This window comes from Leptonotus elevatus, chromosome 4 (assembly GCF_054856555.1).
Source record: "Leptonotus elevatus isolate MCC_2025b chromosome 4, RoL_Lele_1.0, whole genome shotgun sequence".
Classification (NCBI taxonomy): Eukaryota; Metazoa; Chordata; class Actinopteri; order Syngnathiformes; family Syngnathidae; genus Leptonotus; species Leptonotus elevatus.
This window is the reverse complement of record NC_141242.1, coordinates 6720377-6741623: the sequence shown is the minus strand read 5'-3', so window position 1 is coordinate 6741623 and position 21247 is coordinate 6720377. Positions and strand designations below refer to the sequence as shown.

The following is a 21247-nucleotide window of genomic DNA, read 5'->3' as shown; positions in this document are numbered from 1 at the left end:
TGTCTGTCTGTGTGTGTTGCTGCACCATTTTATGTTCAAATACCCATTTATTAAAGGGTTATAATGACTGCAACTTCAATGCTAATTTCCTTTGTGGCATTTTTTTGTATTAGCATTAAGTTAGTGGACTTTTGTATGCTTGGTTTACTCTTTATTGTTTTTAAACTTCATCTGGGAGTGGAGCAAGCATGGTGTACAGTATTCAATTGTTCACTATCTGTTGTTTGTTGTGAAGTTAGCTTGCACCATTTAGTAAACATAACTAAAATGTTTGTTTTGATTGCATTACATGAATGGCCTGAAATTGTATTTCATACACATATTTACTAGTAGGCCTATCATTTTAAGCGTAGCTTGATAGACTAAGATTATTCCGATTTACACATTCGGTGCCCTGCAAAAATACGTGTGGTCATTATGACATTTGCTAAAACAACAAAATTGATGTTGGTCAAGGACTGTTGAACTGTGTGCCAGTTTTGTGTCCTAGCATGAATGTTACACACATGGTTGTCATCACAGCTTTTTTTTTAACAGGTCAATAAAAAGATGTGAGACAAAACAGTAGCCATCTTTGGTGGTCACGTTTTACTTCTCTAAATGTACAAATACTACTTGAAATGCCATTAATCCACAAATAAATAAATAAATAAATCGTGATGTTTTTTATGGGGGAAATAGCACTTGAAAATAAATACCTCCACAACAAAAACATACAGTAATACTATAGTTAAATAGAATGTAAAGAATTGTGTATAATCATTTCATTGTGCGCTTTTTGGTCAGCAGCAAGTTTATTGTAGAGTTTCAAAACTCAGTCAACTTCATTAATACCCCCCCCCCCCCCCTCCCCAACACCCTGTTTTTTCTATTTTGTATTTTTGTTTGTTTAATTAAGGATAAAGAATACAGTATATGCTTGTGAATATTTTTTATATCGTCTTTCCGGAATGTTTGTGTTCAAATATCTGTTGCTTAAAGGCTTGGAACTACCACTAGTTTTGTTAGCATTTGGAGTTTTGTGTTGTGTGTTAGCATTTTTTTTTGTAAGTAAAGTATATTGGTTACATATTTTACATAATTATCTGTTTTGTGTTCGAACTTCATCTGATAATGTCAATAAACACCCTGAAGCAAGCACTTGACCTCTTTTTTGAAGAATAATTCCACAGTTTGTCGTCAAGTTCGCTGCTAGCGCTACAACGACATGCAGCGTCGAGTATCATTATCATGTTCCAAACTGGCAAACCTACCAAAGTTCATTCGTAATTATTTTTGGCTAACCTTAGTTTTGAAGTTAGCTTTTTAGTGTTAACTTTTACTTTTGTTTTTATTTTGAAAAACAGAAAGAAAATTAGCATGAGCTATCGCAAGTTTTTTTTTCTAAAGAAGCTTATTTGTACACATACTCATGCACTTAACAATGCGATTTGATGCCCAGCCGTTCCGGTTACACGGTGGGGGAGAGGGAAGGAAGAGGGAGTTAGAGGGGGGAGGCAGCAGTTGTGAATGTGAACCTCCTCACTGATGGCAACAAGCGGACAACATCAGGACGAGGCTTGCAGTCGGATTTGCGGTGTTGCTAAATAGTGCAACGGCTTGTGGATCGGACCTTTGGACAGACCTCGGCCTCGTTCTAATGTGGAGCAGCTGAATTAACTTCCTTAAAGTTTTTTTTTTTTTTTGCCAGCACGGGTCGCCGAGCTGATCGCTCTTTGGGCTCATACGCAAGCGAGGAGCCGCAAGCTAAACAGTAGGCGACAATTGAATGTGCTAATGTGGTGCTTTTGACCTGTTTTAATAGGGAGTGGCGATCATGTGACCTAAAAAGTGTGTTAAATTAACAACTGAGAAAGAGGAGTGTAAGACTGGCAACTCAAACTTGAGTTTTATATACTAGAGCTTGACTACCTTCAGTACTACTACTATTATTATTACTACTACTACTTGTATTTCTCTGCATTGTGCGAGATGAAGACACAAAGAGACGCCTCGCCGAATGTGGCGTGGCGACATCTAATTGGCCTGAGGGGCGATGTTTTTTTGCAAGCTCAAAACAAAAGCAGCTACTAAGTTGGTCTGTCATCACATCACATGACTCCGCTCTGACTCAAGCACGGAGTCCGGGGGCCGACGAAATGGGCAACTCCTCCGGGAAGGGCGAGGGAGACGAGGAGGAGGACGAGGAGGAGGAGAAAGACGGCGAAGAGGTGGAAATAGTGCGGAAGAAGAAGAAGAAGAAGAAGAAAAAAGAGGCAGAAGTGGAGGAAGAGCTTCCGCTGGGCGTGGATGACTTGTTGGAGAGCGGCGATCCAGTGTTGGACCTGAGCTACCGCAAATTGAAGCGCTTACCTGCCCGTGTTTGCGGACTGACGCATGTGGAGAAGCTCTACGTTTGCGGGAACAGCCTGCGCGGGCTTCCCGATGGCATCGTCCAGGTTCAAGGTCTGCGGATCCTCGCGCTGGATTTCAACAAAATGGAGGATGTTCCCCTCGCCATCTGCCAGCTGGCTAACCTCAGTCGCCTCTACCTGGGCAGCAACCGCCTCATGACGCTCCCGCCCGAGCTGAAGAACCTGCGCAGTCTCCGCTGCCTGTGGCTGGAGAGCAACTACTTCCAGTGGTTTCCCAAAGAGCTGTATGAACTCCCCAACCTCAAATCCCTGCAGATTGGTGACAACCGCCTGAAGACGTTGCCTCCCGACCTGTGCCGCATGGACTCTTTGAGGGGTCTGTGGCTCTACGGGAATCGCTTCCAGACCTTCCCCAAAGTCCTCCTAAACATGGAGGGCTTGGAGATCCTGGACCTGGACCGCAACAAGATATCCGAGTTCCCCAGCCTGAAGCGCCTCCCATCACTTCGCCTCTTCTCCTACGATCACAATCCGGTCAAGGAGCCTCCTAAAGTGGGCGAGGAGGTGACGGTGGTCGGCGAAGGCGCTGCAGAGTTCTTGGAGGAGCGAGAGGCCAGGAAGGACAGGAAGCGCCAGGAGGAAGAGGAGGCGGCCCTGGTGGGAGAGGAGCCCATCATTCACGGCATTTTGAAAAACAGCTCCAAACGAGCCGCCGATGACGAGGACGAGGAGGAGGAGGAGGAGGCCGGCTCTACGGTCCTCGAGTACGACGAGGAGGCGTTTGAGTATGAGACGGAGGAGCTGATCTGCGAGGACTTGGAGTACGAGGGAGAGGAGCTGGAGTACGACAGGGCTTGCATAGACTACGAGTATGAGGAGGATATGGACACCAAGGTGGAGGCATGAGGTCAAACCTCCATCCAGATGGAGAGGATCTGCAGGCAGGTGTACAGCAAGGCTCTTTACTTTGACACTGCTAGTTTTACATTTCTCGTGAGCGGTGAAAATAAAAGTACGAGTTTCATCTCAGGCTACTGTGAAGCAAAGCAGAACTGTGTGTGTTTGTGCACACGTGCGCGTGTACCGTTTAGGGGTGGGAATCTTTGAATGTCTCACGATTCGATTCGATTCCGATTTTTGGGCCTGCGATTCGATTCAGAATCGATTTCCGTGTAAGGGGCGATTTTTGATTCAGAATTATTTGATTGACAATGATTTTTGCTTCAATCTTTAGATGTGCAAGGAATTGTAATGATCTACTCCAGTCTGACTCGCTAATGCTAATTAGCGCGCTACTCGCGGCAATTTTCTCACTCAGAAGAACGGCTCCACACTTTAAAAAAAAACTTTTATTGGAATAACTTGATCGGGACTTTTTCCTTCTACTCTCTAATGTGGCTACAACTTAACAGTGTATTAGACCGCGTGGAACCACACTGCCCCGCAGTGGCCAAAACGGGTACAACACGAACAGCGCTCCAAATAAAGGCACACACAAACAAAGGCAAGACAGTATAAAATAATTTAAATAAAATCGATTTTGGGACATTTAAAATTGATTCTGAATCGTATTAAATGATAATCACGATTCTTATGAGAATCAATTTTTTGGCACACCCCTAGTATCGTTATAAAATTGGCGCCTACCTGAGGAAATCACTGTCAATTATTTCTAATACAGGAAGCCCACTAGTTGTGTCATCACTGTAGCTTTTGTAAAATGTCTTGTCACTACTTTGGTGCTCGGGATAATAATTAATTCGTCAAATGATTAGTAATCAATCAAAATGATGCGATTGTGTGCAATAGTTGCAGCAACAACTAGAAGTTAAACAAGATTTCAGTTCTGGCAAGACGAGCTATAGCCACGCTAAGGGAAACATTCAGAGACATTCTTAACAAAAATAATGTAATTGATTATTGATGCAAAGTAGCTGGGTTTGGAAATGTAATAAAAGTGGCTACCTGCCATGGCACTATACTAAACCTATAGATAAAGGTACAAATAGTTCCCCCGAAATCCAGTACCTATTAGGCTGAATTATGCTGCTCAGTTACGGGGCACTATAATTTCACAGACAGCCACAAGAGGGCACTCTAGACTTATACTTTAATATACTATATATACTTAATGTGACTTATACTCCAGTGCGACTTATGTATGTTTTTTTAATGCATTTTTGGCCTTGTGCAATTTATACTCTGGAGCGATTTATAGTCCGGAAAATACAGTATCTGTTTAAAATCTTGTAAATTATATTTAGCCATTCTTGGTCTATCTCTCCATGGTGTTGTCAATTGAAATCGGTCAGTGAAGTCGGGGACCCCCCCCCCCCCCCGACTTCCTGGTATAAAGTCAGAAAAATCTGATTTCCCATTTACCTCGAATGTAGCATTACTATAGAGATTGACTGTACAAAAACATTAATTCAATATCTTAAATATTCATCTTAACAAGATATTTTAAACAGGGCTTTCATTTACAACAGTTCAGCCATAACTCTTTGCAAAAAAACACTAATAACAAATTTGGGGAGAAGGTTAGAACGAATTAACAACATTTCTATTCGTGTCAATGGGGAAAGATGATTTTACATACGCGTCGGGGTCATGTAAGAATGAACCTGCCATCTCAAGTCACCAGTGTATTCTCTACAAATAATGTATCTTGGTTCATCTATCGCTGCCAGGATTTGTGACAGGAAGAACAATGCTATGCTTGTCCACTAGATGGCAGAATGTACAATTAGCCAATGAATCCACCTGTTGCCGCTCATACCAAAGAATAAGACTTACTCTGAAGGTGATTTTTCTAATGCAAAAAAATGTGCCAAGGCTCAATTAGGTTGGAAAATACTGTCCTAGCCTGTCCTGTATTTCTTTCTGGCAGTGTACACTCATTGAGGTCCGCGTGTGTTTTATGTAGCGAGCGGCACACCTCAAGGCGACCGTGTAAAAGTCCGTATTGGATTTAGAGCTACAAAATATTTATGACGTGCTAAACACACGAGCCCCTTCCCGGCGTCGGCGTCGTGTAAGCACTGCCGTGAGGCCCAGCAAAACAGATTCACCATATAAGGTAAGTCCACATGTCGGACGCCTTCAAACAGGAAGCAACAAGCAGCCCATTCTAAATTTTCCTGACTAGGCTGCACCTCCTTGTAGGTCACGGCCTCCGGTCCATCATCAGCTTTGTATACTTCTTTTTTCGCACCTCTGCGTCTCCGAACGTGAACATGTCCTCCTCTCATCCTCGCAGTCATTATTCATGGAGGGCTCTCAGCGTAACGCAATCCTCACATCTTTTTTTTCCCCTCTCATTGAAAGAGTGAAATATTCATCCAGGCGCTGAAATATTCATGCTGCCGCGTACTCTCATGTGTCTGTCTGTCGTCGCTGCTGGTGTTGCCCAGCACACTCAATCCGATGATTGCTTTGCTGGAATATTTATCATCCCGGGAACACAAGATTCACACATGAAAGGGGCATGCATTAAATGTGGAGATGCAACCAAATTCATTTTTCATTTTCACTGTGCATCCTTTTCCTATATCGCTTGCTTGCTTGTCCTCGTTAGAGTCTGGTGTGAGCCTGAGCCGCTGATTTTGGGTGCAAGGCGTGGTACAGTACACCGTGGCACCATATTGTCACTAAATATTCAGAAATAATATGTAATTTTTTTTGGGTGTAAGGAAGGAGTTGTTTTGTTTTACACTGCAAGAAAAATTTTAAAGGGATATTTGACTCATTTACCCATTTTCGGCAATACAAACTTAATATTGTGTCTATAATTAACTTGATACCTTTATTATTTTTCATGTACAATACATTTTACTCTTAACAGAGTCTAAGCAGAGTAAAATTTACATTTGGAGGAGTAAATTGTATTTATTTATTTTATTTTTTACTCAGAATTTGCCTATATCCCACGAAAAAAAAAAACTATATACAATTTTTACTCAGAAATTCTAAGTACATTTTGCAAGGAGAGATTTTGACAAAATTTGACTAGTTTATTAATTTTAAAAAAATGTTACACAGGAACGAACTCATGAGCTTCAGCTTGGGAGACTGCCACTCTAACCACCTGAGCTTACGCCACTCCTACGGTTTGCTTAATTTCAAAAGGAGACCAAAATATATGTTTTTAGTCTTTTGGTCTTGCCATCTGACACGAGTGATATACTAACACACAGTAGCTGCATACATATATATATATATATATATAAATAAATAATATATATATATATATGCTATGAAGCGCATTTCTGAGGTGGGGCTAACCTGACCAAACAGACATTGGAAAGAACCAATCAGCAAAGAGCGGACGTGACGTCAAAAAAAGTGACGTGGGAAAGCCAAGTCGTAAACAGTAGCGGTGGAGTAAGTAAATTCAACAAGGCTCGTCGAAGAGAGACAGTAATGACTTATGTCGTTGTTGCGGTAAAAACGTGATTTTGCCAGACCCACTTTCTGCCTTTCAAGAAAGTGGGTGTGGCTTCAGTCTGAGTTCAACGCCGGGTGGGGTGTGGGTGTGTGTGTGTGTGTGTGTGTGTGTGTGTGTGTGTTGGGGGTGGGAGGGGGGGGCGACACGCCACAGACGTCTGTGGGAATCTGTGTCGCACCCCCTCGCAATATTTCGCGTTTTTGTTTACTCTGACTCGTCCTATGTAGGTCAGTGAACACCAGCAAGTGTCTCGCTCACTTTCCACTGTAAGAGACTAGTCTCGACAGAGATGTGCTATTTCACCAACATGATGATGTGACTGAAAATCGACTGACAAAATAGGTCTCTGTAGAGAGTTGGCTTTGGCTAAACTTCTACAAAAGTAAGAAAAGAAGCTACTTCCTAGTTTGTTGCCATATTTACACTTGTTTTGTATGTCATTATCTTTGTTGTGTTGACTTAGATTGAGTTTTGTTTCCTGTTTTCCCCGTTTCCTTTTTTCATATCTTGCTCATTAGGTTTTTGTTTCCACATGTTCTCGTTGGGCCTGGTCCCCTGTGTCAACCAATGAGCTCACTCCAATTACTCGTGTTTTGTCCAGGTGTGCCTCGTTGTCTCATTAGTTTTCGGTATTAATGCTGCATTCGAGGACAGTGGGACGTCTGATTTTTCTGACTTCATACCAGGAAGTATGCACGGGAACACCCATTTGAACTCGGAAATCTGAGATGCAAAGTCGAGAAAAAAAAAATGAACCCAGACTTCATCCCCCGGTTTATATTTGACGTCACTCGAAAAGTAACTTTACATAACATAATTTCGACTGACTGTGTTAAGCAGAACAATAAATATTTACGGATTCAGCCATCTTTGTTGTTTACACTTTCCTCAAATGCTTTGAGTTTGGAACTGGGTGAATCCAAGTGGGATGTATCCGACTTCCCACCTTCCTCGAATGCAGCATTAGGGTCGATTTGTTATTTCTGTTGCTATTGTTATTCCACAGCGCCTTATTTTCTGTTTACTTTTTAAAATAATGAATAGTAGTAATAATAATAATAATAATTCATTACTTTTTCCCCCAGATTTTTTTTCTGTTTCCATTCTTAGGTTTTCGTTGTATGTTGCACACGTTTAAGACATCCAATGGTGGATGTAGCAAAGCAGCCCCAGAACATAGCATGTCTCCTCCTTGTTTCAGTCAGAAAAGTGTTCATTTTTTTGTGTCTGTCTTGAGAATAATTCCTCAAAGCCTTTTGTTGACTTCCAATGTCTTTTTTATGAGTTGCTGTAAGTGGAGTGTTTTTCAGCTGTCTGATTAAATCCACTTGCGAAACCACCTTGCAGTTCACCTCTAATCTCTTTGGAAGTTGTGGGCGCTTAATTATCTATCTTTTCAATTTGTCTTCAATTTTCCTCTCGTGGCCACATCCAGGGAGGTTTTCTACAGCTGTGTGAAACTTGAACTTTTAAATGTATGCAACTGTTGTCAAAGGATTAAGTTGACTCCCTCTTTAGCTTTCAATGGTTCATATTCAGTGAGGCACCGTCCCAATTTCCCAAGCACCCGTATTAACTCATTCATTGCCATTGACGGCTATAGACGTCAAAAAATGTATTTGAGCTATTTCTATGAGTTTAACATTTTTTCCCACTTTTCTTAACAAGAGTATGAAAACCTGGATTCAATTTTTTTTGTATTAGAACAGATATAAAATGTGTGATTAATCGTGAGTTAACTAGTGAAGTCATGCGATTTAATTACGATTAAAAAAAAAAATCGCCTGACGCCCTTAATTTGTAATAATATTTTCTTTAAAAAAAAAAAGATTATTAAAAATTTAAAGAAAAAAAAAGAAAAGAAAAGGTTATTAAAAATGAGAGGCATCAGGCAATTAAAATTTGTAATCGTAATTAATCGCATGACTTCACTAGTTAACTCACGATTAATCACAAATTTTATATCTGTTCTAAATGTGAAAAAAAAAGCTAGGCTTTCATACGCTTGTTAACAAAAATGGATTTTTTTTAAACTAATATAAATAATTCAAATTAATTTTTGACGTCTATTGCTGTCAATGGCAGTGAATGAGTTAATAGTAGCAGTCGAACCACCCGTGTAGCCAACCGCCGTGCTCCCTGTCACCGAGATAATATCCCTCCCGTCTTCGCCCTGCGAACCATCACATTCTCGCCCCATAAGAAGAAGATCATGAGGGTTGTTGGTGGTCAGTCACAGCCCCTCGGTCATCACGACCGTCCGCTCCTGCTCAGCCACGCGAGACCGTACAGTAATGGAAACGTCATTGGATACGCTGACGGATGAGAAAATCCTCAGGGCAAACCGGCCGGCACTGTAAGCACAAATAAAAAAGGCAAACATGGTCTGGACGCTTTTTCTTTGAGATTTAATGGAAACGCGACTCAACTGGAAGTTGTCAGAAATGGGGTTTGCAGTCGACACTGATGTGAATCTTTTATTAAATGAGTGCGGAAGAGCTTTTGGAAACAACTTTCTTGAATTGAATCCAGATCGCCTACGTCACTAAAGAGTGCTAACACCAGATGATAATCCGGTGAGATCATTTGCATATTGTTACATTTTCACCTCTCTACAAATTCAAATTAAAACAAAAGTTGATCATTGTGGTCAAGTGATGGATCTCATGACAGTTACTTCTTGGGTATTGATTAATATGAACGGGTACTATTTATACAATTCTAAAGTGACACATTTGCTTAAATACCTTTTAATTAGTTATTTTTTTTAAATTAAGAATTACATTCAGCTGCACCACGACAGTTTCTCATTATAAAGTACAAACCTTGTCAACATTTTCTCACAAAATTTGCAAGAAAGTAAGTAAAATAAGTTCTTATATTTTCAAATGATCCCTTATAAGACATTCCTTGGAAATCACAATGTTCCATTACTGATAAGCATTATTTGTAGAACAGGCCTGCGGACTACTCATTTGGTTTTTTGGCGGCTACCCGGTATAGGAAATGTGCTGACAATCTAAACATGCTAGTAAATATTATCATTTGGTTTCTTCTCCTGCTATTGTTGTTCTCTATGCATTTAACAATGAGGTAACCCTCAATTTATCTTTCGGCCACTGGGTGGCAGTATGACGCCACACTGGCCTCGGACTGTAAAATGGAGGTTATAAAATGATGGATGGTTTGAAATTTGCATTGACATCTTGATAAAAACGTCGAGCAGAATGCTAATTGGAAGAAAATGTCCACACTCGCCATCTGTGTACGATACATCTACATGTATCTCAGACACCCTCTGGTGTATTTAAAAATAAAAAGACGGAACAGCCTGAGCTGAATATCTGTGTGGTTTTTCAGACAATCTAATTCCCTTGTGTGCCCCCCCCCCCACCACCCCCCCTTGAAATTAACTCAGCCAAGTAAAAGAGTCGTCAAACTATTAAGCATTGAGATGTTTAATCTTTTATTGCTCACGCTACGTTTTTGACAGAATCTGGCCCCTCCCCCTCCATGACAGCTCGCCTTTTGGATTAGTGCATCAGTAAACGCGACACTGACAATCAAACTATTTGCGCATCTCGACTTTAATTGTCATCTCTCTCTTTTTACTTTTCTTTTCTTTTCCCTGTCTCGCGCTGCACCCTCACCTCTGTCACGCCACTTTTTTGCTCGCCTTCCTCCCTCCCATCTGTCCAAGGCTGCCAGTCTGCAGGGCCTATCTTTACCAAGCTGTTGCTTTTCAGTGCAGTTTTTTTATTTTTTTATTTTTTTTTAGCTTGACATGCTGTCATGCCAAGTCTGGAGCGCTTCATTATCTTCGGCCGCAAAAATAACTTGAGGGAAACGCCTGCGTCATTGAAAGTGACAGTCTCATTTCCTGCTTCTTTTCTCTTGCACACAATGCGCATATCGCTGGCATATTTCATATTTCTAATGATCTCTTTTGCAGACGTGGCATTTGACTGGAGGTGATTTTGGTCGCAGTTAAAGGCGCATCGGCGCTGCAGTTGTCACCAGGCCAGCATGGGATTGTCCATGGATGAACACAAACAGGCTGAGCGGTCGCCAGTTTTGGTTATGATGCAGCGCGAAATGTCGGTTGAGGGAGATCAGCAACACTGCAGAAGTCAACTGCAACAAACTTTTAAACTGCTTAGTTTAAAATCCTACTTTGAAATCATGCCAAATGTTCTTTTTTCTTTTCTTTAAAGGTTCATGGTAAATTTCTATACATGCTCCTCCAAAAGTCTATTAACTCATTCACTGCCATTGACGGCTATAGACGTCAAAAATTAATTTGAACTTTTTCTATTAGTTTAACATCTTTTTCCACTTTTGTTAACAACAGTATGCAAACTTTGATTTTTTATTTATTGTACATTTAGAACAGATATCAAATTTGTGACTAATCGTGAGTTAACTAGTGAAGTCATGCGATTAATTACGATTAAAAAATTTAATTACCTGACGCCCCTAATTTTTAATATATATTTTTTTAATCGTTTCAGGCGTCGTAATTAATCTCATGCCTTTAATAGTTAACTCACGATTAATCACAAATTTGATATCTGTTCTAAATGTACAATAAATAAAAAATCCTAGGTTTCCAAATTCCATAAAAAATGTTAAATAGAAATAGTTCAAATGAATTGTTGACGTCTATAGCCGTTAATGGCAGTGAACGAGTTAAATAACGTGGTGTGCCTCATGGTTCCATTTTTAGATCCTTTATTGTTACAGTATACAGCAGGGTTCACCAATTCCAGTCCTCGAGGTCAGGAGTCATGCAGGTTATAGATGTTTCCGCCTACCAACACACCTGATACAAAGTAGGCAGAAACATCTAAAACCTGCAAGACTCCAGACCTCAAGGACCGGAATTGGTGAACCCTGGTATACAGTATATGCTCCCTCTCGGTCAGTGGTCCTCAACCCCGGTCCTCTGGGACCACTATCCAGCCCGTTTTCCATGTCTCCCACAGCCAACACAGGTGATTCATGTGATCAGCTAATCGGCAAGATCTGGAGAAGACTGATAATGATCATCACCTGTGTTGACTGTGGGAGACATGAAAAAGGACCATGGTTGAGGTCCACTGAGGTGATGTTACTCATGTCTAGTCGAACCCCGCACACCTGCAATTCGGCACCTGCAGATTTGCATATTATATTTGTGGATTTTTTTTTTCTCACAGTTCTTTTCAAAATATATATTTTTCACGCCTTTGGGGGATCATAATTAGATTATTGTCCTGAAAAATATGATGCCAAAATACTAGACTGTAAAAACCTTCACATCCGGTTTAGGTGAGGGTGCAACCGTTTGCCTTTTAATGAGATGGCATTGAAGATGAGAAACGGTTGGTGCGGCGCTTCCTAAAAATAGACAAAGGTGACGCAAGCGAGGCTTTCCTGTTGAGTAGCTGAGCTTGGCTCGCCTGCGGCCGTCTGTCTGTCGCGGTTCGGGGAGGGCCCAAAGCTCGGGTCCCGGCCGCTAAGCCCGCCTTGTGTCTCGGCTCGACTGTGATCGCTCCTTCTCGCGGTGTCCGCACAAGCTGTAATATGCGACCCATGATTAAAGTCGGAGAGACAGAAGAAGACAAAGTCGTCCGTCTGTGGCACCTTCCCTCCTGCCTCACTGCGCCGATGTTCTTATTTCCTTCCTGCTTCATTTGGACTTCTCCTCTTAATTGGCCAATCTGGAACAGACAGCTCGGAGTCCAATACACCGCCATATTTCTGCCGCTGATGGAATGGAGAGGGGACAAATTAACACGGACGGGGGCCTCGCTGTGAGCTCATTTACTGTAGTTTTACACTTTTGCACAAAAGCACATGAAAAATGTATGAAAGATTTTAAAACAACATCATGAGCATTGGTTAGCAGAAATTCTTGCTTTTGAGCATTTGGGGTTTTATCTTAACTCAAGTAGCTCTACAGAGTGGTGACCCACTTTTAGAAAAGTTAAGAACAATATTAGCCTATAGGGGAGACCTGGGCTGGTTGTCGCACGGGGTAAGTTGTCACATTGCAATTTTTCTTCTCCACCAGAGGGTGTAACAAAAAAGTGGAATACTAGTTTTCTTCGTATAAATGGTCAGGGGTTGTGTACTGTCTGAGAAAAGAATAGCACATTGTGAGCTGAGATGAGTGCCAGTTATCCGTTTTGCACAAACCAAAGTACAAATTTTCAACTTCGTATATTTTGAAACAGGTGTTGTACATAAACAAATTCTAGCAGCAAATCATGTGGACTCGTTAGAGGAGAGATTCGGGCATCTTGTCACTGCTCTGTTGTAAACTAACTTTAAACTGGAGCAAGTATTAGCCAACATGGTAGTTTGGGGCAACTTGTCTCAGTCAATTTGGGGTTTGTTGTCACATATGCAAAGAATGGGCCAGTGAAAAATGCACCTCTGGCAACTCGGTTTATATATATATATGAATTGTTCTTCAGATGATGAGTCTGAAGAATGAGGAAATTAGTTTGCTAGGTTTTGTTTCATTGTTTAAAAATGTATTTTCCAGTTGTTGGAACTACAGTATGCCCACGTCAGGACTGGTTTAAGTTTCATGGTGAACCATCCATCCATCCATAAACCGAGATGCTTTATTTTTTGAAATTCAATTTAATCTCAAATTTCCAGTTTAGAGGAAGCAAAACAGGCATTTGAGGCTGAGAGCCATGACCTACATGCCAGCAGTTCCTAACGACTTTAATCTATTTCACAATATTTTATGTTAAAGTTTGCTTAATGACTATGTTAAATTTTCAAGATCGATGATAAACAATTTACAGGAGAACAACGATAATTTTGTCCTTGTTTTATTAGTGGCAAAATCCAGTGTGACATCTGACCCCATATAGTGTGACAACTTACCCATTGGTGGGGCAGGATGTCACATGTTCACACCCTCTATTCGATGGCTTATAACTCTGCACTGACACAACGTATGGAAATGACATGAATACAAAAAATATACCTAAGACTTTGGTCTTTCATCTGATATACATTTTGCATATATATGATGCATTAATTCCAAGAAATATATAAAAGCATAAAAAGTGATACAACTAGCCTCGGTCTCCCCTACATAGGCCTATAGTAAAAAATTGTTTTTGAAAACATATATCATATTTTCAATTCTTACATGTTCAACGTGCCTGTCAAGGCGTCAATAATTTTTAACACTACTTTGAAGCCCTAATCTACTTTAAAATTCTACCTTGGAATACTAACCCTAATTTGAAACCTTAACCCTACTTTGAAGCCACATCCCTAACTCAGTGCTCATGAGACATTTGCGTATTTATTTGAATACGTAGTTGTTGTATTTCTGTAGAAAATACATTTTGGGCTGCTTGGAGCCTATGTTTGATTAAAATGTGCAATTTTAAGTTAAATTCAAAATAAAATCCTGCCCACGGTTTCAACATATACTGACCTTATTGAATTCTTTGACCAAGAAAGGCTCACATCTGGACTTCATCGTTCAAAGTCTCATTAATGATGCCCAAAATATATATATTTTTTTTTACCGGAATCATGATAGTGGCAGCATGGCTGTTTTCTTTGGGGCCTTGGACAAATTGGAAGGAATTATGAGCAAAGTCAGTATTTATTTAGCTATTAATCAAAATGCATGCCAGGAGAAGATTACTAAAACATCTCAAATGTATTTAAGGTTAATCGCAGACAATAAAAATGATGGCAGGTGTGTGTTGCCCCCATTTGTTATGAGTTTGAATGTGATTGGTTTATTCTAAAGGTGGCCACAACTGATAAGAGGGTGTGTACACTTGTGCAACCACAGTACTTCAGTCCTTTTTGCTTGACCTCTAGCTAAGATTACTTTTTTTGTGCAGCTTATAGGACCCATTAATGGAAAAGTCAAAAACTCCAGCCTGAGTATTACGAGTAAGCAAGATTAGTAGTTCAATTCCCGCTCTTCACTTTCATGAGATTCTACTTTAGCATCAAGTTTATATGCGGCCATTCAACTGGTCACAATAAGCAACATGTGATAAATGCATAATTCATCCGTGACAATAATTAGCAGAAGCCCTCTTGATGTTTGTTTTCAAAAAAACGACTCATCAATCATAATCATTGAGAAAGCCGATGAATTATGTAGTAAAAATGATTCTTTAATATGGAACAAAATCAGAGCTCAGCTCCATGGCTCCGTCCATCACACGCTAACATTGACGGGAGGAGAACAACGACCACCAGTAAGATCACAGTCCGCTCGGCCAAAAAACAGGAGAGGCTGAAGAAAAAAAACATGGAACGCCAAACCAAAGTGCTACCGGCCGTGACCTTCAGACGCCCTCAATGTGACCTCTTGATCCTTGATGAAACACTACTGCTGCCTCACTTGGGCTCTTCCGCCCGCCGCCGAGCCTTCCTCGGCGGTTTGCGTTTCACAAGCCAGGTCGGCTTGACGGCAGGTGAGAAGCAGCAGAGGCGGCGTAAGGGTGACATTAACCAAGCATCTCCTTGTTATTCTAATCATGGCTTGTGCGGAAATGGCTGACTCAAGAGGCCGAGGACGTCTGCGCCGGGACGCCCGGTAACAACCCGACGCTACGCTAACACGGGGGACGTCAACAGAAGCACAACACACTTATGCACAGAGCAACCAAGCAACACGTCAGAGCACTTAGTTATAAATTTAGAGTGTGCAAGGGAGGGGGTAGTAATGGTCCACAACAAGAAGCCCACTCGCAAGCGGGTCCCACCTTTTAATTAAGGCTGTTCACAGTTCTCTCGCTACAAACGAGGCGCCGAGCAGGCCTGCGCTTGATTTGAAATTTGCCGTGCTGACAGCTGCCCTCCGTTGAAAAGCATGAACACTTATGAGAATGTATATTTGTTGCCAAAATGGACAGATAGGCCTGGTCATTCATGGGTGAGGTTTAAAAGGGGGAAAAAAAGAAGAAAATTGTGTTAATGTGCAAAGTTCTGTAATGATAATAGTAATAGTAATAATTCTTTTTCAATTATTTTATTGTGTTTTTGTAATTATGTCACGATTAACTACGCTCAATAAAATACATTAAAATGTTTTAACTTGCATGTAAAATTGTTGATTTTAATCATAGTTTCGTTGGATATAAATCAATTGACCAATCAAAAGACATAAACAGCTAAATTAATGCATTTTTTATTAATTTTTTTTAAATACAAGATTCTTGACAATATAAATGGATGTAATGTGCCCATCTTTTAGGTACATGTGTACTGTATTTTCAGGTACTAGCCATGAAAAAGTTAAATGGTATACTTAAAATGATGAAAATAAACCTAATGCAGGTTATAGCGAATGAAATTACCACAAAAAAGCATTCTAAATCTATTTCGGTTTGCATTTTGAATCAAAGCACAAAATCTCATCAGGACACTAATTTATGGGGTTGCCTACCAATTTACAACAAGGGATTATTGTAATAAATAAGTTACTGACGGCATTAAAAATAGAAAAAAAAAAGCGAAAATGACTTGACTAGCTAATTCAAGTTGTAGTTAATGTGCTGCCCAATTTATAATAATATGTATCCTGTCAAATCCCCTGTAAAGTGAAAAAAAAAACATTCTAAATCTTACACACCACAGAGAAGAGTGATGTTGACAACCCTGTCAAATTTGAATGGCTAAATGTTATTATTATTATTTTTAAATCAGCCCGTATATAAAATGAGGCTTTGAAATCACTCTTCAATCTTACCAAGCCGTTTTCGCTGCCGTCCGCAGAATGTGAGAAAACCACATCCTGCTGAAAAATGGAAATTACCTCATCTACTATCTTTCTCTACCCCCCCCCCCCCCCCTTTCACATTCTCACACGTTTAAGATGTGAAAATATATCCATTTAAAGTCATATCTGGAATCCAGCAAGCTACCGCAGGACATTTGACGCCAGCAGCTAGCTTGCGCGCTAACAAGCTTGGGCCTTGTAAAAACCATGAAGTAACTTGCAATTGGATAAAAACACCACCACGTCGGTGCTTAAGTTCTTTCTGTAGCCAATATAGCCAATATAATGTAGCCAAGTGTGTCAGTAGTAAAAAAAAAAAAAATAATAATAAAACTAATTAGGAAACTGAAATGTGGAAAACCAGTTAAACTCCACAAATATTTAAATGAACTTTACAGGGGCTTTAAACTGCTTTGAACTCTTCCGACTTTCAAATGGAAGTCTCATTTTGTAAGTTATTATATTATTATATTACCAACTGTATATCGTTTTTAAGTTGTTAGCACGTGTTAGCTAAACTGTACATGAATGTGACCGACCTGACTTAAGCCACGCTAGCTCCTCTGCCTCTCTTTTATAACACTTTTACTTTTTTTGTGCGCTTGATCACTGTCTGGTCCACAGAGCTCTGCCCAAAAATAAATAAATAATTAAATAAATAAATAAAATAAGGCAAGGAATAAGAGCCGCTAATGGACACAGAATCCCAGATAGATTAGGGAGCATGGATTACTGGTAAATTAGACTCTGGAGGTGTATGCATTACCGTCTGAATGGGAGAGTAAATGAACAATCGAGTGGCGGAAGTGGAAATCTATACTTGGCGGAGGATTAAAATAAAGCTTTGTAATGAAGGAGTTGAGTGGTCATGGGGAGGGGCGACTGCCAGCTTCAGCCAAAACGGTCATCCTGCACCTGAACACACACCGGGTCACATCCGAGGGGAGGGGAGCTTTTGCACAGAGAGCACGTGCACGAGCGTGGACTGACACACACACACACACACACACACACACGCACACGCATGAATGCAATGGGTCAAAGTCTGCGTTCCATTGCACTCTCCTGGCTGCCAGAACCTCGCTGTGTCTTGTAAAAAAAATAAAAATAAAAAAAGGGGGGGGGGGGACCAACAACAGAAGAACAAACGATGAGGCAAAATTGACAACAACACACTTTGGCTCCCACTGGTGAGAATAAAAAAATAAAGCAGAACTCAAACTTAGGATATAAAAAGCGCCAGTGGCAGCGAGTTACTGCGAGAATGTCAGTAACCGGCTTTTGGACAGCTCGACGCTTCTTTTAGTCTACCAAGTATATACTAGGAACCTTACCAGGCAGCTAAAATCTATACAGTACCGTCTTGTTCATATATTTATAGATATTTATACACTTTACAAAGTTGGCAAAAATACAGAAATAAATAAATAAGTAAATACATGGAATTAGATTGTACACATCACAATTGTGTGTATTTAAGCTTGAGCACTCTTTGTTGAGGAGGTGAGTCACGGAAAGTTCTGAGAGGAGGTGAAGAAGCAGAAGTGCTCGCCGCAACATCCCAAACGAATCCCGGGTAAGTCCGATTTTTCACAGGGCATATCCCCCCCCCCCACCCCACCCCAAAATCAAACGCGATGTTAGACAATCCAAGTTGCTCAAAGTGCAGCCAAATTACTTCGACCAGCAGAGAGAGCAAAACACTCGTAGGAGTAAAAGATTATTTTTAGATCATCGATAAATGTGTGTTGTCTGACCCCCCCCCAGCCCTCGGGACGCCCGATATGGGATGGCATTACAAATGGAGGCGCAAGTGAATCTACTGTCCTTCCTGCAGGCTGCCGGAGTAACTTTTGTGGTGAGGCCAGTCTGAAATATGAAATGCGAAACCATACCTGCATTAACAGTTGCCATCGAGAGGGATGGAAAATAACTTGAGCCAGATTGTACATTTGCTTTTCAGTTACGGCACACAGCTTTGTGGAATCCATTTTGGATTCAGTGCAACCCTAAAGATACAAAATAATCTATTCTGTTGAAATTATTAAAAATGTTCGCACACAAAAAAATACTGCATGCGAATGGGAGAATAAAGTTGAACTTTTTTTCAGCTTTACTTTCTGATGACTTTTCACATTTACCGCCATTCTGAAACAAACTTTTCCTTTTTTCTTCTGAGATGGAAGATATTCCCAATCCTTGACCTTATTCGTTTTAAAGTTATCGGCTACAACAATAATAAAAATGGCAAATGCCAACCTAAAAACCACCGGCTTCTGGCATTTAAAAACATATATATATATATATATATATATATATATATATATATATATATATATATATATATATATATTAGGGGTGTGAATTGCCTAGTACCTGGCGATTCGATTTGTATCACGATTCATAGGTCACGATTCCATTCGATACCGATTAATCCCGATACGGGTCTCTAAATTGCTTATTGCGATTTTTTAAATACTCAAATTTAGAAAATACTAATCAGTAAACGTGTACATTGTAAGATTTGTATGAAAATAGATTTATTTATCTGAAAATTCAGGTTGCAGTCTGTTTCATGTTTGAACAGCGCTGGAATCAAATATTAAGGCTTAATGTTCCATTAATATAACATTCTTCTATGCTTAATGTGTGAATCCTAACCCTAAGTAAGACGTTTTGTTGAATATCCCCATAAAAAATTGACTTAAAAAAATCGATTCGAGAATTGTGCGCCGTAATATTTAAATATATTGCCGAATCGATTTTTCTAACACCCCTTATATATATATATATATATATATATGATAAGTTGAGAATTTCATTGAGCTATTTTTAAGAAATTGCTAAATTATAAATGTTTTTGTCAGGTCTTATGTGTGCACAAAGTTTCATGAATTTTTCGCCGAGGTTTAGACCCTCAAAAACAGCATCATTGTTCTTTGCGAACGGCGCGTCGCCACGGCAACAGCGCGCCACAATAACCAAAAAGCTTTCACCAACTCTCCGCCTTAAATATGTTTAGATGCAACACGCAAAATTTGAAGACGACTGGATCTCACCCCGCAAGAGCCGACCGAGTCTCTTTTGCGGCGTCGGTTGTGCTTGAAGAGAGAATACGCGCAGTCCTCAGGGCCAGACTCTTCTCGCCCTCTTCTGGCCTCTGGCTGCGAAATGCCCGCCTCCAAATGCGCTCTGGCATCATCCGCGTGAGCGCAGGGTCAATCCTGTCTAGCACAATGGCATTACAGTAAATCCTAAAGCCCATAAGACGACACGGTGAGGCGTCGCCAAAGAGACGGACGGGGAGCAGAGTGACTGCCTTTCGATGCTTCTCATAAAAAAAAGACATATCTGAGTGCATTCCTGACTCAGGCTCCTCCCATATTTGATTTGCAGGAGCGAAGCCACGTGGTCGGTGTTGCTACGAGCGGGGCCCGGGGATGCATCAGGTAAGCACTCCTTCCCTCTTCCCTCCTCCAAGTGCATGACCCCCCTCCCACAAAAATACAGCGGACATCAAAAGCCCTTATTCAAGAAGGGCGGTTATAATCGGCATCGTCAACATCACCACTGTTATCATAAACGCGTTTTCTTCGTCATTTCAAGTGACAAAGGAAAACGCGTACAACACATGTTCATTTCCACCAACGATATTTACATAAAGTTCTCCAAAACGGAAGGATTTTCTTATCACGTTTGTAAAAGGAAGAAACCCAACACAAGAACACCAACGCACACACATACTGACCAACAATCAAATGTGAACAAAAAAGAAGAAAAAAAAATGTCTCTCATTATTGTTACAATTCAAATAACGCTCGCTTGAACCCTGATTGGGAGAAGTCACACTGGTTTTGAACAAATGCTTCAAACTAGTCAAAAGGTGAGTTTGGGGAGGGGGGGGGGGGGCGGAGGCCGAGTCTGCCTGCTCAAAGGTGCGACCCAGAACAATATCAGCGAGCTGATTCGGCAAAATAGTATCTGCACGTTCACGCCTCATTTCAAATCCACACGCTCGGCCCAGCGCGGCTTTGATTTAATATTGCGCAACGGCAGCAGGGCAGGACAGCTGCCACCTTTCCAAAGAAGTGGGACGCCGCATCCGAAAACTTGCATTGCACAATAAGAAAAGAGGGATAAACTGGCTATTTGTTAGCCATAGCACAAAAGCTAAGCAAAGTTAACGCTGGGAGTCTCACCTAATTTGTTGCACTGAATCATTTTCATGACTAAAGGAAAAAATTGGGACCTCATTAGATAGTTGAAGCCGCTTGGTGTGTTTATAAGACAAAAGGGAAAACATGTTGCTGACCTAGCTTATTACCTTATTATTGGGGCCTGTTTTTTTTTGTTTAATGGGACATATAGCGTACAACGTACGATATCATTGGAGGATGCCCGGTGAGATACATTGTGATCGACCTCGGCCATGCATTTCGAGCAGATTTAGGAAACTAAGGGCTCTTTACCAAACCTCAGATTGAATAATTAATTCTTAAACTTTGTTACGACGGCGTATTAGGGCCACGTATAAATATATATATTTTTTAGAGGACGGGGACAATATTCAGAGAAAAAACCCCTGCAAATTTGCCACTTTGTACAGTGGCAAATTTTAACACTTTATAAAGTGGCAAATTTGCGAGAAAATAACTCAGAAATTTACGACAAATACACGTAGCG

General features: G+C 40.6%; 2 protein-coding genes across 4 annotated transcripts in view; one reads left to right on the top strand and one right to left on the bottom strand.

Annotated features, from left to right (window-relative positions):
* The first annotated feature begins 1496 nt into the window (after positions 1 to 1496).
* lrrc10b (leucine rich repeat containing 10B) lies at positions 1497 to 3879 on the top strand. Its single transcript, XM_086074040.1, has one exon. The coding sequence runs from the start codon at positions 2139 to 2141 to the stop codon at positions 3258 to 3260; it is 1122 nt and encodes a 373-aa protein (XP_085930166.1). The 5' UTR covers positions 1497 to 2138; the 3' UTR covers positions 3261 to 3879.
* A 7510-nt stretch (positions 3880 to 11389) lies between these two features.
* The window catches only part of syt7a (synaptotagmin VIIa), a 111389-nt gene continuing 101531 nt past the window's right edge, over positions 11390 to 21247 (bottom strand). For 2 of the 3 annotated variants that reach the window (XM_086073744.1, XM_086073748.1), the window contains one exon: positions 11390 to 12549. The gene's annotated coding sequence lies outside the window, so the exon portion shown is untranslated. The remainder of the gene's footprint in view (positions 12550 to 21247) is intronic. The other variant, XM_086073746.1, reaches the window with a different exon arrangement.